Below are 17,707 nucleotides of genomic sequence, written 5' to 3'. Positions count from 1 at the left end.
GAACTCCAGATCCTCCTTCTCAGCCTCTGGAGCCACTGGATTACAGGCATGTACCTCTGTGCTCAGCTATAAATATATATATTTTTCTTTTTTGGGTACTGAGGATTGAACCCAGGGGTGCTTATATGATACTGCCAGTTATCAGTGAGGAGTCCTGCTTCCCCACATGTTGAAGTTTGAACATTAGAGAAGCATATGAAGCAGGGTTTATAACCCACTTGAATCGAATGTATGAAACATGATATGTCAAGACTTTTGTAATGTTTTGAATAACCAATAAAAAAAAATAAAGCAATAAAATAAAATAAAAAGGGGTAACATAGATTTCTCCCGAGAGGGAGAAGGGGGCTATAGTTGGTATCCTGGTATCCCAAGAGGGGAGGTGTTCTGCCCTTTTTATATGTCCTAGGCTTCCTGTGTTCTCCTGCCTTTCCCCCTTATCTTTCTCCTTCCTGCATATGTGACTAAGCCCAGGGGATGCTCTGTGGGGTGGCCAAAAGGTGGAAAACAGGTGGGCTGAAGGGGGAAGGGCAGGATGCAGCAGCCCAGGACACATTAATTAACAGCCTTACAGCTCCCTGTAGGGAGGGGAAATTCCTGGGATGGGTTACCTTGGCAACAGGTTGGAGCAGGGGCAGGTTCTGGATAAGATCCCTCAGGGGACAGTCTCCAGCTTCCCAGACTCATTTAAAATTGGCTTCCTTAACCCGACCTGACTCGACCTGACTCGATTTACCTATCTACGCTGACTGCCTGTCTAATTCTGGCTTCATAACCACTGTGCCACATCCCCAACCCTTTTTTATATTTTTTTTTAGAGTCAGGGTCTGGCTGAGTTGCTTACTGCCTCCCTGAGTTGCTGAGGCTGGCTTTGAACTTGTGATCCTCCTGTCTCAGCCTCCCAAGCCGCTGGGATTACAGGTGTGGGCCAACGTGCCTGGCTATGAATGCATTTTTTTATTTTTATTTTTTTTAGTTGTAGTTGGACACAATATCTTTATTATTTATTTATTTATTTATTTTTGTATGGTGCTGAGAATCACACCCAGTGCCTCACGCATGAGAGGCAAGCATTCTACCACTGAGCTACAACCCCAGCCCTATAAATGCATTTTAAAGTAAGTTTTTTTTTTATTAAAATATGAACACAGAAAAGTACACACATCAAGTGTACATCTCAGAGAATTTTCTTCACCAAGTGACCGCACCAATGAAACTAGCAGCCAGATCAAGAAGCAGAATGTTTCCAGTGGTCCCCAAACCCCGTTTTTTAAACTCCATCCAGTTACTAACTTTCCTAAGGTAGACGCTTTTCTGACTTCTGACACCATAAATTAATTCCATCTTGTTCTGAACCTTACAGGAATGAAATCACATGCTGCTTGCTTCATTTACTCAATATTTTGCTTGTGAGATTGCTTTGATTTGTTCCATGTAGTTAAGTTTATTATCCTCCCTGCTCTATAGTATTTCACTGTATAAGTGCATTACAATTCATTTATCCATTCTGTTGTTACAGACATATGGGATATTTTCAGTTTGTGTCTATTATCCACAGTGCTGCTATTAAAATCCTTGTACATGTCTTTAGGTGAATATTTAAATTGGGTATACACCTGTGAGTTGGATTGTTCAGTCAAAGGTTATGCATATATTCATCCCAACTATATACCACTAAGCAGTTTTCCAAAGTGTTTGTACCAAATTATACTGCATTAGCAGTGTATGAACATTCCAGTTACTCCACATCCTTGACAAGCTAACTCATTTTTGTGTGAATTTCTTTTTTATTTATTTTTAGTTTTAGGTGGACACAATATCTTTATTTTTTTTTAATGTGGTGCTGAGGATCGAACTCAGTGCCTTATGCATGCTAGGTGAGCACTCTACCACTGAGCCACAACCCCAGCCCCTAATTTTTGTATGACTTTTTAAGTTACAAAAAAAAAAAAAAAGAAAGAAAAAGAAAAAAAAAGAAAAGAAAGATAAACTAGAGCCACTAGGCTTTGTGATAAGTAATGAGACATCATAAAGTTTATAGCAAAAGTGCTAATCCCCTTATATTTTGGTCTGCATCAATGATTCTGTATGGCATTATATTGAATCACAATCTCTACTTAATTGTTGATGGAATCAAAGACACCATTTACAATGAAAAATTCTCCAAAACTTTGCCTTTCTTATATTTGGAGTCGGGGCTTTTACAAGCCAGCAGTAGCAGACTAACTTTTTGGGCAAAAGAGCCAAATGAGAAAAAATAATATATATAAGCCACTTTTTCGAATTTCAAAATGGAAATGGCTTTATGGAGTCCTGGGGAAGAAACATACATTTGGATGTGAGATAAATTACTATATCAAGTGGAAGATTAAAAGTGAGAAATGTGGAGTAACTGTTAGCCAGTAAAATATTAACATTGGGGTCAGGCATAGTGGCACACGCCTGTAATCCCAGCACTTGAGAAGCTGAGGCAGGAGGATTGCAAGTTTGAGGCCAGCCTCACCAACTTAGTGAGGCCCTAAGCAACTTAGCAAGGCCCTCTCTCAAAATAAAAAATAAAAAGGTCTGGGGATGTGGCTTATGGCTCAGTGGTTAAGCATCCCTGGGTTCAATCCCCAGTATAAAAAAAGTTTTATATATACGCATGTGTGTGTGTGTGTGTGTGTGTGTGTGTTTAATATAAAAATACACACGTACATACACATTGGGCCATATTTGAGAAGTGGCTGTAGGGAGACATCTGTTATTCTTTACAATTAGCTCGTAAAGCTAAGAGGGCTAACTTCTAGACCAAGACCCTTAAGAGGAGCATATAACAGCCCACTCTGCCTTAATAGCACCTCCCTAGGAGGAACCATAGATGTAATAAATCTGAGCCTGGACCTATTACAGAAGGGCCCCTTATTCTGCTGGGGTGTGGCTCAGTGGTAGAGCACTTGCCTAGTATGTATGAGTCCCTGGGTTCCATCCCCAGGGACCTTATTCTTAGAAAAATGCTGATGGTTTCCTTTCTCTTTTCAGTCCAAGGTTTACACTCGCACACCAACCTTATATTTGGACTTCAAATTGGACCAAGGAGCAAAGCATTCCCAACCTATTCCTGAAGGTATGATGGGTTCTGAGGTTTAGTAATCTTGTTAAGGAAAAGAAAGAAAGAAAGAGAGAGAGAGAGAGAGAGAGAGAGAGAGAGAGAGAGAGAGAGAGAGAAGAAAGAAAGAAAGAAAGAAAGAAAGAAAGAAAGAAAGAAAGAAAGAAAGAAAGAAAGAAAGAAAGAAAGAAAGAAAGAAAGAAAGAAAGAAAAGAAGAGTCTACTTTCTCTGGAATGCTGTTCTTTATAAACCTCAGCACAAAATCCTATGAAATTTATTGATGTTTAATGATGTTTAAATTAGCAAATGTTGGGACCTTTCAAGTTAAGAAAAGCAAGAAGAATTTATAGAATGTTGGGGCCTGACCTTCTGGGTCATATCTCTCAATTTACAAGTGTGGACACCAAGGCACATTTGAAACTTGGTCAAGGCCGTGTCAAGACTTAATGGATGAGGTAGGGCAAGTAAATTATCCATGTTTCCTGACTTTCTGGCCCCTATTAACTCACAATATTTTTGGAGGCAAATTCTGAACTTTGTTACTTAAGAACAAATGCATACTTGATTGCAACGCAGGTTTTGCTTGATATAGGTATGGCTAATCTTTGAGATGACATTTAAATCCAAAGAATCATTAGAACACTCTCAAGTATTTAAGGTCAATTTTATTTTTAAAAATGGCTAGGGCTGGGAGTGTAGTTCCATGGCAGAGTACTTGCCTAGCACGTGCAAGGCCCTGAGTTCCATCCCCAAAACTGCAAAAACAAAGAAAAGCAAAAGGTTACACTCAAGGTCATTGTTCATCAAATTTAAATGCACACTATACATGAGTTTTATGATAGTAAGTGTAAGAGCTTATGTGCTTTAACTGTTGTGTATAGTATTTTTTGCTTCTACCTTTAAAAAAAAATCTATTTTTTTATTTATATGACAGTGGAATGCATTAAAATTCTTATTACACATATAGAGCACAATTTTTTTAAAAGACAGAGAGAATTTTTTTAATATTTATTTTTTAGTTTTCGGTGGACACAACATCTTTATTTTATTTGTATGTGGTGCTGAGGATCGAACCCAGCCCCCTGTGCATGCCAGGCGAGTGCGTTACCACTTGAGCCACATCCCCAGCCCCTAGAGCACAATTTTTCATATCTGGTTGTATACAAAGTATATTCACACCAATTCGTGTCTTCATACCTGTACTTTGGATAATAATGATCATCACATTCCACCATCATTAATAATTCCATGCCCCCTCCCTTCCCCTCCAACCCCTCTGCCATATCTAGAGTTCATCTATTCCTCTCCTCCCATGTTCTCAACTTTTTTTTTTTTTTTTTTTTTTTTTGTGGTGCTGGGGATTGAACCCAGGGCCTTGTGCATGCGAGGCAAGCACTCTACCAACTGACTTACATCCCCAGTCCTTGCTTTTACTTTTGATATTTTCTTCCCTTCAATCCTTTTTGTCCTTTATCCACTTATAGTAATGCCCTTTCTCTCTCTATAGCCCAGATCTATCCTGGAATGAAATCTTGCTGTATTTATCACCACACTTATTTTCTACATTAATAACAAACCAATGGTGCAGAACAGAAGACACAGAGACAAGCATACACAGATACAGTCATTTGATCCTTGACAAAAACATACGTTGGAGAAAATATCCAGAATATATAAAGAACTCAAAAAACTTACCACAAAACAACTCAGTCAATAAAGAGGCAAATGAACTAAACACACACTTTTCAAAAGAAGAAATACAGGTGGCCAACAAATGTATGAAAAAAATTTAACAACTAGGAAAATGTAAATAAAAACTACACTGAGTTTTCTTCTCATTCCAGTTAGGTGGCAGCTAAAATGAATACAAATAACAATAAATGATGGAGAGGATGTGGGAAAAAAGGAACACTTATACACTGTTGATGGGATCGCAAATTAGTACAAGCACTATGAAAATTAGTATGGAGTTTTCTAAGAAATACTAGGAATAAAGCCACCACATGATCCAGCTACACCACTCCTCTGTATTTATCCCAAAGAACTGAAGTCATCATAGTACAGTGAGTGATACATGCATGCCCATATTTATAGCAGCCCAATTCACAATAGTCAAACTATGAAACCAGTGTAGGTTTTCCACCAACAAATGGATAAAGGAAGTGTGTATATATACACAATGGAGTTTTAATCTTATACTTAATATTTTAAGAGAGATTTTCATTACAATGATTTTGTACAAGGTTGGGGGCAGTTTCCTTTCTGTTCCATGGCTTCTTTAGTGCTTTGTGAATTGTAGACAATAAAAATTTCAAACCTTCAAAAAAAAATATATGTGTGCATGCAGATATACACATATATAGAGTTATTTTGTCATTGCTTTACTCAAATGAAATCACGTTATACTTTTTTTGCATCTTTTTTTTTTTTTTTGACTGAACAATACCTTGTGGAAATCTTTCCTAATTTACTCATGTGGATCCTTTTAGCAGTGATGTTCTACATTGTGGGCTTACAATGATGCATTTAGCTATTTCTTATCAGTGGGCATTCACTTTGTTCCTAGCACCTGACTACTGCAAACTAGTCTGCAGTAAACATCCTTTTACATTTGTCTTCCCATATGGGAATTTATTTTAATGGGACAGGTTTCCAGGGATAGTCACAGGTATGTACATGTTTAATTTTAAAAAACATTGTGAGATCACAGTAAAAAATGGCAGCTTTACTTTCTTTTTTGGCGGGGAGGTACCAGGGATTTAACTCAGGAGTACTCAGTCAACCACTGAGCCACATCCCCAACCCTATTTTGTATTTTATTTTGAGACAGGATCTTACTAAGTTGCTTAGTTCCTGGCTAACTTGCTGAGGCTGGCTTTGAACTTGTGATCCTCTTGCCTCAGCCTCCCAAGCTGCTGGGATTACAGGTGTGCACCACCACACCTGGCCCGGCAGCTCTACTTTCTATCAGCAGTATTACAGTTTCTCAATGACCCCATCAGCAGAACGTATATAGTTCATGTTCATTTTGGCTCTGCTCTTAGCTGTCACCCCTGTATTGCCTCATGAGAGAATGGGTATATGCCCATTTGCAAGTCTGTGTTGGTATTTTCTTGTCATTATGAATTTTAAACCTAAGATTTGTTTACAAACACATTTTTAGAGGGATTGAAGCAAGAAAACTAAGACATTACTTCTAGTTAGTGAGTTCCATCTTTTTCAGTCTCTCTCCCTCTCTCTTATTTCTTATGTGTGCTCACTGTTTCTTTCTCTCTCTCTCTCCTCTCTCTCTCTCTCTCTCTCTCTCTCTCTCTCTCCCTCCCTCATATGCACCCACACATCCATGCTTCCATTGAATTAGGTGACAAATTCAATGTTTGAGACTTTACTATCTAGTACTATCTAGTACTTTACTATCTAGTACTTGTCTAATTAATTCAAGTATTATAAAGTAATTATTATTTGCAGATTTGATGATCTCAGCTGCTTGAAGTCAGACACACTGGATATAACCTTATGCTGTACAAATTTTATTATGATGTCATTCAACTCAAGGTTACCCTTTGTCTTTTATTTATTTACTTATTTTTTTACCACTTTTCCAGGTCAAATTCCACCACAAACTCCAAGGACTGTCTAAATTTATTTTATTTGGATGATTTGTTGCATCAAATATTCCTTGAACTGTGAAGAGCATTGGCTGGATCCTTGACATGTTTTGTTTATAATATTTTGATGATTTTTGTTACTCATGGTAAAGGGATTTGACATGGATATCTGGGTTATGTTTGGCTTTTGGCATACACTTTGGAGTCTGATTTAATGTCAACTTGGTTGTATCATTACCAGATTAATTGGATAGAAATAGAAGTACATACTGCTACCATCCCATCCCTGATACCAACAAAATGCCTGTGTCCCAAGGGAAACCCTGTTAAGGGAGCCCAGAACCATTTTTCATGAATCAGGCTAGGGTTTATCTGAATTCCTTCCCATAAATAGTATTAGAATTGATTTTTGCCATTGCTTATTTCTTTTGGGCTAGGCACGGTTCTGTTAGGTTGTGCTAATCTCACAGAAACAGATGTTTTATACAGTGATGATTTGGAAGACAGTTGATATCAGAAATTGAGCTGGACTGTGCATCACTTACAAAGAATCCAATTTGTCGAGTCTCTGACAGTACCAGATTCCTTTCATATTGGCCACACGTTTTTCATATTAGTTCTTGGCTAAAATAAGAATAAGTATGGTTCTTTCATAGTGACTTTTACCATCTCTTGCAAGGCAATCTGATTTTTCTTGTATAAACTGATACACAGATAATATTATCAGTTATCAAACATTATGAAGGACATAAATCTGTGTTTCTAGGAAAAGTATCAATCTTTTCCAAGAAATTTATGCCTTCTGGTCCTCATGTCCCCTTTGTCTTCTGACTGACTACATCAAAGTTTGGCCCTCAGTAGCCACTCTGTTTATTTTCTCCATCTTCCTTCATAACATCTCTGCTTCTGGGTACTTAAAAGCATGATATGGAATGTTAAAAATGGAGACATGTTGTAGTATGGAAAAAGTTGGATTTTGTGAATCTTTTGTTTCCCTTACCATATAACTTTTTTGTGGGTACCAGGAATTAAACCCAGGGTCACTTAACCACTGAGCCACATCCCTAGCCCCTTTTTATATTTTATTTAGAGACAGGGTCTGGTTGAGTTGCTAAGGACCTTGCTAAATTGCTGAGGCTGGCTTTGAACTCTCAATCCTCCTGCCTTAGCCTCCTGAGCCACTGGGATTATGGGCATGCACTACCATGCCTGACCCACCTTATAACTTTTCTTTTGAATATTTGTAGGTAAATAAATAATTTATTTAGAGTACATATAGTCAATTCCTTTGTGGTAGGCAGATTAATGCCCCCCCCACACACCAGATATTCATATCCTGGTCCCCAGAACCTACGAATATGTTATGTGGCAAAAGGGACTCTGCAAATATGACTCAGTGAAGATTCTGGAGATGGAGAGTGTTATATTTTGGATTAGTGTCTCTCAAAGGCTATGTTCCTTGAAGGTTTGGTCCCTAGTTGGTAGCACTATCGGGAGGTAGTAGAAACTTTAGGAGCTTGGGTGTAATGGGAGCAAATTAGGTCACTGTGCATGTGTCCTAGAATGAGATATTGGGATCCTGGGTCCTCTTATTCTTCTCTTTTTCACTTCCTGGTTGCCATGAGGTGAGCAGCCTTAAGGCTCTGCTGTGGACTCCTGCCATGATATTTTGCCTCGCCACAGGCCTGAAAGCAAAATGGTCAACTGAGCATGGACTGAAATCATGAGCCAAAACAAATTTTCCTCTTTTAAAGTCAGTTATCTCAGGTATTTTGTTGCAGTAATGGAAAGCTGACTAATACAGAGAGATTAAATTGGATAACTCAAGTAGGTACAGTGTCATCATAAGAGTCTGTATACATGAAAAATGAAGACAGAGAAGTCACAGAAAAGCAGGGAGGACAATAGAAGCTGTGATGTGATTGTGATTTATTGAAGCAGCAATAGGAAACTAACATAACCTCCTAAATATTGTCAATATATTTTTGATTCTGTGTTTACCTTTAAAGGGAGAGAGAAAGGAAAGGAGCCATACTTTAATTTTTTTTTTTTAAAGAGAGAGAGACAGAGACAGAGAATTTTTTTTTTAATATTTATTTTTTTAGTTTTCGGCGGACACAACATCTTTGTTTGTATGTGGTGCTGGATTGAACCCCGGCCGCACGCATGCCAGGCGAGTGCGCTACCGCTTAAGCCACATCCCCAGCCCGCCATATTTTAATTTGATTTAAAAAGTAGATTTTAGGGCTGGGGATATAGCTCAGTTGGTAGAGTGCTTGCCCTGCATGCACAAGGCCCTGGGTTCAATCCCCAGCACCACAAAAATAAATGAATAAATAAAGTAGATTTTAATGCTCTCCATTAATAAGTACTTGGTAAGTCACATTAAGCTATATTTAAATAAATCTTATTGTATTAGTTAACTATATGCTGTATAACAAAATTACCCCAAAACTTGGTGCCTTAAGGCAACATGTATTGTCTCACAGTGTCTCACAACTTGGCTGTGTTCTCTGGCCCAGAGACTATTACAAGGCTGCAATAAAGATATCAGCCAAGACTGAAATTATGAGCCTCACCTGGAAGGATGCACTTCCAAACTCATACTTATGTGATTGTTGGCAGCAATCGTTTTCTAGAGGATGGTTGGCTAGAGTCTGTTCTCTGTTCCTTGCCACGTGGCCTCTCCATAGGACAGCTGTTATGGTTTAGATTTTGAATGTCCCGCTTTAACCTTTTTTTGGTGATGCTGGGGATTGAACCCAGGGCTTTGTGCATGTGAGGCAAGCACTCTACCAACTGGGCTATATCTCCAGCCCCTTGAATGGCCCTTTTAAAAGCTCATGTGTTGAAAGCATGATCCCCAAAATAGCAAGGTTCAGAGGTAGGACTTTTAGGCCATGATTGGATCATGAGGACTCTGACCTCATCAAATGGATTAATCCACTCATAGCTGAATGGACTACTAAGATGTAGGACCTCACTGGAGGAAGAAGGTCACTAGGGACATAATTTGGAAGAGTTTTATCTTCTCCCCAGCCCCGCCCCCCTCCCCATCTGCTATGAGCTGAGTGGCTTTCTTTCACCATGCTGTTTCTGCCTTGGAGCCAGCTAATCTCAGAAGTGACATCCTATCACTTTTGCTATATTCTATTGATTAGAAGCAAGTCACTAGGTGCAGTCCACACTCAGTGGGTGACACAGGGAAATATTAGGAGGCAGAAATCATGGTGTCATCTTATAGTCAACTGCAACATTTATGATCTTGGTTAAAAGTATAATTCATTTTTCCATAAGGTCAATGACTCAAAAATGAGTAGTGATTTTTTTTGTTTTGTTTTGTTTTTGTTTTATTCTGTACTGGTAACTGAACCTAGGGCTTCATGCATGCTAGGTAAGCATTCTACCAATAATCCATACCCCCAAACCCTTTTGATTTTTTAAAACATGATTTGAATGAGTCTGAAGAAATACATGGTGAGTTTTCCTCAGAGTTCCTGCCTAAATGTCTTTTCATAGTTATTCTTTACTGTTAAGGAGAATAACATGAATGATTCATGTGATTTTTTTAGATTTTGGGGTATTTCCATAGAGACAGTGAAAGCTGATTTTATTCACCACTCCAAATACATGATTTAAGTCATGGATAGTTTTTTGCAAAGCTTTCTACTTAGAATATTCAATCAGTTTCCCTCATACTTAAATATATGCATAACATTTATGGATGTAAATCAATAAGTCTTCAGAGCAGTGATGAATGGGAACCAGAAGCTGAAATGTAAAATTATCCATCAAGAAGTTTCATATCATTTTTCTTTGTGTAGATTGTCCATGCTTTTTCATATTGATTTCTAGGAGCTCTTTATATATGCATAATACTAATTATTATCAGTTCTTTGTATTGCAAATATCTTCTCCCATTTGCCTTTTCACTCTTCTATACTATTATATTTTCTATATTTTAATAAATAAGAAGTCTTTAAGTATATGCATCTATTCCTTAATGATTAGTGCTTTCTGTGGCTTCTTTAGCATTCATTACCTAACTCAATATCATGAAAGTGTTCACTAACAAAATGCTTTGTTATTTTGCCTTTCATATTGATGTATTTACTCACCTGGAATTAATTTTCTTTTTAAAATTATTTTTAATTGACAGATAAAATTGTATGTATTTATCATACACAACTTGATTTTTGAAGTATCTGTATCTTTATTTATATATAGTAGAATAACTAAATCTAGCTAATTAACATACATTATGTAGTTATCATTTTGTTAAGAACAGTTAACACTTTTCAAGAATACAATACATTGTTATTAAATATAATCAATGTAATGTGAAAGTAGATCTTTTTCTTTTTTTTTGGTACAGGGATTGAACTCAGGGGCCCTGGACCACTGATCCACATCTCCAGCCCTATTTTGTATTTTATTTAGAGACAGATTCTCATTGAGTTGTTAGCACCTTGCGTTTGCTGAGGCTGGCTTTGAACTCATGATCCTCCTGCCTCAGCTTCCTGAGCCTCTGGGATTACAGGCATGTGCAACTGTGCCCAGATGAAAGTAGATCTTTTAAACCTTTTAATACTAATTGAAATTTGTATGCTTTGATGGAATTGGTTTTCATGTATGGTGAGATACAATTGCGTTTTTTTTTTTAAATATAATTTTGATATAGAGGAGAAAGTGGCAAAAAACCAGAGGTGAGGAATGTCATGAACTAATCATCATAGCTAACATTTATTAAGTACCTCCTGTTTGCCAGAAACTGTTCTGAGAACTTTACCCATATTATCATCTGCAATCCTCACAATCCCATGAGGTAAGGAATGGGATGGTTTCAGTTTTCAGATGAGGAAACTGAGGTACAAAGAGATTAAGTAACTTACTCAAGATCAATTAGCTAGTGAGTGTTAAGTATGAGATTCTAACCCACATGGTCTGACTTTTCACTATGATTCTTAACTGCCATCTTGTCCTGCACACACACACACAAAAATAATAATAATAATGGATCTTTAGTGATTAGTACTCTATTAGTAGTGCCTTGGGCATATTGGTAAATAATCCCAAGATTTTTCACATAGGTTAAAAAATGAGTATTCTTGAAAAATTTTTTAGAAATTTCAATAATAATTTTCACCAATTTAAAAATTATGTTTTCCCAATATGTCATCTTTAGAAGCAAACAGTTTAAATGGATAATCAGTGTAAAACAAGAAACTATTCTAAGAATTTAAACATATTTCAAGTTTTACAGAGGTGTGTTTTTTCATATTTTGCACATACTATTTAAAAATCCTTTTCCCTTAAAAAATAGTCAACTGTCTAAATATGTCCTAAGATAATCTTAGGGGGTATTTATGACATTTCCTCCTAATTTCCAGTTTCTATTGTTTTCTGAGCCTTTATTTAATTCTCAAAATTCTGTATATTTTAGAACTTAATATTCTATAAACTTTGCTTTAACCTTACTTTAAGTGCTTAAAATCATTTCTATTTTATAGCTTGTTATGTAATTTTGTGATTATGTCTACAAATTTGAATTATTTTCTGAGCCATTGGAAAACCAATAGGAAATACTGTATAGTTGAGGAGACAAATTCTTTTGAAATAAAACCAAAAAATAATAGGAACATATATTACTTTAAATAAAAATTATATTAAATGTCTTCTTAGTTACGAAAAAAAAAATGTCAATGCTTCTATGTAGGGTTTAGTCTTTCAAGAGCAATATATGCTCCCAGGGGATTCTAATATATTTTCTTCTTGCTATTTTATTGGCAAGAAAATAGTCTGCAGAGTTTATCCTGTAGTGGGCTAGGCTCCACTCAGGGCATACAGAAGGTTGTCTTCTGAGAACACTGTGCAGAGCTTATATTGTTAACACGTTTTTCATTAAAGTGTTAAATTTTATTTATTTCCCAGTTTTTCTGTTAGCCTTTGAGCAACAAATATTCAGTATTATAAATGTGAACCAAACTGTTACATTTTTTTTCTAAAATAGAGGATCTTTACAGATGACTCTTGATGTTATATGCCCAAGGTTTAGAAGCAAAGCCTGTGAAATAATCAATGATCATTCTGTAATGCATGAAATATATCTACTTTCTTTCTTTTTGGTACTGGGGATTGAGCCAGGGACACTTTACCATTGACCACTGAGCTACATCTCCAGCCTTTTTTTTTTTTTTCTTTTTAATTTGAAACAGGGTCTTGCTGTTGGCTATGAACTTGAGATCCTCCTGCCTTAGCCTCCCAAGTTGTTGGCATTACAGGTGTGTGTCACTGTGCCTGGCCCTACATGTACTGTATTCTGAGTATATTTTATTCTGGAAAGCCAATTGTCTCAAGTGTAATTACTTGTGTAGCATGCAATACAGGTGGACATTTTATTATCAGTGTCACCAAGTTTGGCAAAATGGGCATTTGTTTGTTTTCTTTGGATGGAATTCCTGCAAATTCATGGTATAACCTCTTTCCTAGATTGCAGAGCCGCAAAGTTGAGACCTCTGTGTGTCACCTTTCTTGCTATTTATGAATAGTTATAAGATGGGGGTTAAATGACTATTTCAGGCAGACTTATGATCTTATAGTTGCTGTATGACCAGAAATCCTGACTTTTATCACCAATTCTAGACTGCAGTGTTCAATGGGACACAGACAGCATCTTAAATGCCATAGGGAGCTTGATGAGGACGTTTGGAAAACAGTTCCAAAATGTAGAGCTCTTAATTCTGTTTTGGGGAAACAGGACCCTGCCAAACATTGCTCAGTGTCTTGTGCAATCTGCTGCTTGGCTTGGTGTTGACAGGGATGCAGTGGGGAACGTGTGGTCATCTCTGTAGCTGTGATCCTTCTCTGTCCTGGATCACAGCCTCATCAGATGTGTATAACCTCCTTTTCTGCAAGAATTTGGAGCAAAGTAGAAAGTAAAGGAATGGGCAGGAAAGGGAAGTGACATTTAAAAAAGTACCTCCTAAGTGTCAGGCGTGGTATAGAGAACGAAGAAAGCATTTAACACACGTCTGCATGTGAAAATTTATATATTTGTTCAGAAATGCACCCAATGCCACTTAATTATCATAATAGCCCTGTGTTGTACCTATTTTTTCCCTTATTTTACAAACCAGGAGACAGGTTTGAAGAAGTTTAGAGTCTGGTCCTAGGTTTCCCCATGAATGTTGTGTGGATTTTTATACCTACACTTTCTGACTGTGATCATGTGTTCATTTTTGTTGTTTTCTAGTTATGTGGTTGGTTGGTTTTCTCTTGCTCCACAAAGCTCCCTTTGTGGAACTGCTGCCCTGCCCTCCTTTCACCCCTCCCCAGGAAAGGTATGCTGGGTTAGAATTAAATATGGAGGCAAAATAATCAGAGGCTCCATGCTAATGGAGAAGAGGAGCAAGACCAGATTGAGAAGAATCTGCCAGCTTTAGAATCTCCCAGCTTACTGGGAGAACAGGAAGTCATTGAAGGTTTTGGGAGTGAGGGGTTGGTGTTTTGGGTTTTTTGATAGTTCTGGGGATTGAACCCAGGGGCCCTCTACATCCCCAGCCCTTTTCAAAAAAATTTTACTTTTTAAAAATTAGGTTTTTTTTTTTTTTTTTTTTTTTTTTTTGGTAGTAGGGATTAAATCCTGGGACATTTTACTACTGAGCTATATCTTCAACCCTTTTTGTTTTTTGAGACAGGGTCTCTCTAAAATTGCCCAGACTGGCCCTCAGCTTGTGATCCTCCTATCTCAGCCTCTTGAGTCACTAGGATTACAGGCCTGCACCACCATGCCTGGCTCCACTAAAGCATTTTAATTGGGGCTTCTAGAAAGTTCCAATTTGCTATGTGTAGAAAACAAATTGGGGCCAGTTAGGGGACATTTCTTTTACCTGTATAGATTAGTCTTAAAAGAAAAGGGGTGGAGAATGTAGTTCAGTGGTACAGTGCTTGTATGAGGCCCCAAGTTCAATCTCCAGTACATGCACACACACACACACACACACACACACACACGTGCATGTACATACACACACACATACGCACAAAGTGAAATAAATGTGTTCATTATTTCATACTTTGTATGCTTCCATATTTTTTTAAAAAGGCAAAGTATTGAAAATAAATGAAAATTCTTCTCTAAGAGGGGAAAGGGATTAGCAAACAAACTGATCTAATGATGAGGGATCAGCAAACAAACCTGAACTGAGGGACTTTCTACAAAATAACTGGTCTGTACTTTTAATGACACTTACACACAAACACACACACACACACAAAACAAAACAAAACAAAAAAACAACCTGAAGGTCTGTTTCAGATGGAAGAAGGTTAGATGTGATCACTAACCAGAGCATGTTACCCTGGGTGGATCCTTTCCTAGAAATTTGTTTTTCTTATCTCCATAAAAGATATTATTCTGAAAATTGCAACAATTTGAATATGTAGATAATGGTATTGTATCAATGTCAATTGCATAATTTTTTATAAGAGCGCTTTACTTGGGCTTGGGGTTGTATGTAGCTCAGTGGTAGAGTGCTTGTTTAGCACATGTGAGGCACTGGGTTCCAACCTCAGCATCACATATAAATAAATAAATAAATAAATAAATAAAATGAAGGTGTTTTAAAAAAGAGCTGGGCATGGTGGCACATGCCTCTAATTCCAGCAGCTCCGGCGCCTGAGGCAGGAAGATTGTGAGTTCAAAGCCAGCCTCAGCAAAAGCAAGGTGCTAAGCAATTCAGTGAGACCCTGTCTCTAAATAAAATAAAAAATAGGGCTGGGGATGTGGCTCAGTGGTTGAGTGCCCCTGAGTTCAACCCTGGGTACCCCCACTTCCCAAAAAAGAGTGCTATACTTTTGTAGGAAAATATCCTTGTTTTTAGGGAATACATATTGAAAATTATTTCAGGGTAAGAGGCATCATGTCTATAAATTATTTAGAAGTATTTTGGGAAAAATGACATTTATACCAAGAAAAATGATAAAGTATGATAACATGTTGGCTTTTGGGGAATCTGAGTAAATGGTGTCCAGTAATTCTCTGTATTATTTTTGCAGCTTTTCTGTATGTATAAATAAAAATTTAAAAATAATTTGGTGAAATGAGGAGAGGACCAAACATCTCTGCCTCCTGTCCCAGGAAGTCAGGCATTAAGTCCATGGTGAGGTATTTGCCTGTGGAAACTTAATGCAAGGACTTCTGGGGCAGATTTTCAGGAACCACGGCTGTTTTGAGGTCTGGCAACCAGTGTGACCCAGAATTGGATTCTCTTCTTGGCTCCTTTACCCTCTCCTCTCCTCCCAAGAGCTGACTTCTATTATGGATTTGGTGTGTCACCAGACCATGTTTTTCTACTTTTTATCTAGATACATGTTTCTGTAAATTCACTGGAATAATGAACTCTTAAGACTGAGAAGGGCCCTGCCCGGTTGGTGCATGCCTGTAATCCCAGTGGCTTTTATAATCCCAGTGGCTCTGGAGATAAGGCAGGAAGATCGCAAGTTCAAAGCCAGCCTCAGCAATTTAGCAAGACACTGTCTCAAAATAAAAATAAAAAGAATTGTAATGTGGCTCAGGGGTTAAGTGCCCCTGGGTTCAAGCCCAGATTAAAAAAACAAAAAATGACTGAGGAAGGAGGAAAATGATCTAGATTAAGCCAAGGAATGTAATTAAAAAAAAAAAAAAAAAAACTCTCACTAGGGATGTTTGCAAGAATTAGGAACCTCCCTGGAAATGAGAACAGATGCCACAGAAAATGATTTACATAATTAAAAGAAACATTGTACATTTTTTTATGTTTGGCTAAAGGAGGTCTGATTTATATGTGTTGCTGACTTAACTGTCCTAGGGGGCCAGAAAAATATGACCTCTATCCCAACTCATTTTATTTGTTATTGCCTAAGGGAAGGGAAGCACTTCCCAGCTGTAGAGAGACGGTAGCTTGGCAACCATATTTGTAAAAGAAAGGAAAATGTAGGGGTGTGACCCTGACAGCAACAAAATCGTGAAGGTCCCTTTGCTGATGCAATACTGCTCTTAGTAGAGAGTTAATTCTTTCTTTCTTTCTTTTTTTTTTTGTGGTGCTGGGGATTGAACCCAGGGCCTTGTGCATAGAAGACAAGCACTCTACCAACTGAGCTAAATCCCCAGCCCATAGAAAGGTAATTCTAAGGAAACAAGGTTGTTTTTAAATATGTAGTATGCATTCACATACTTGGGCATTTGTTTTCTTTTATGCTAGCCTTAAGAAAACAAACTTAGTGGAAATTAAACAAAGTTTAATAAAAACAAGTGCATGTGGTCACCCATGCCGAAAAGAAGATAAAAAGGAAATTGCCCACTCTTGCAATTCCATTACTTCTAACATTGTGCATTCCATCCAGCAACATAAACTGTATTATAACTGGCAAAAGAAGACTCTATATCCTACTAGACTATTTTAAAAAGGAGGAATAAAAATAGATAAATGCATTTAATAAACTGACTCAGCCATTCCTTGAAGCAAATGTTTAGTACTTCTGGGTTATGTGAAAAAATTTTAAAGAAAACTGACCTCGGCAATTATGTTTGGACTAGATTTCTGCTTAGAGGGTAAGAGGGAAACAAAGGAGTAATGAAATTAGAAAGATTAAAATGATCCTACCTGGATCCCTACTGGCTAGGTATGGCCACTCGCTCTCATAAAATAAAAATGGAAAAAGGAAAAGTGAATTTTGTGCATTTTTTAAAAAAAGATTTTTAAATTGTAGATGTTCACGGTACGTTTATGTTGTTTATTTAGTTTTTTTATGTGGTACTGGGGATCGAACTCAGTGCCTTAAGCGTGATAGGCAAGCACTTTACCACTGATCTACAACCCCAACCCCCCAATTTTTTGCATTTTGATGAAACTGGGGAAAAACAGCTAGATTGCTTCTCCTGCCTGCCCCACAGAAGCATTTACCATTTATAAAAGCAAAAGCCAGGTGATATACATATGTAGATTTGCTTGGCTAAAGAGGGGACAAAAT

The 17,707-nt window shown here is 37.4% G+C and overlaps 1 protein-coding gene across 4 annotated transcripts in view; it reads left to right on the top strand.

The window, feature by feature from the left end:
- The window catches only part of Pir (pirin), a 100,273-nt gene that overhangs the window by 57,002 nt on the left and 25,564 nt on the right, over nt 1-17,707 (top strand). For all 4 annotated transcript variants that reach the window (XM_071606872.1, XM_071606871.1, XM_071606873.1 and 1 more), the window contains exon 6: nt 3,022-3,106. In XM_071606872.1, the coding sequence (XP_071462973.1) occupies nt 3,022-3,106 (85 nt within the window). The remainder of the gene's footprint in view (nt 1-3,021; nt 3,107-17,707) is intronic.

This window comes from Marmota flaviventris, chromosome X (assembly GCF_047511675.1).
Source record: "Marmota flaviventris isolate mMarFla1 chromosome X, mMarFla1.hap1, whole genome shotgun sequence".
Taxonomy (NCBI): Eukaryota; Metazoa; Chordata; class Mammalia; order Rodentia; family Sciuridae; genus Marmota; species Marmota flaviventris.
The sequence above is the reverse complement of the archived record's forward strand: the minus strand, read 5'-3'. Positions and strand labels throughout refer to the sequence as shown.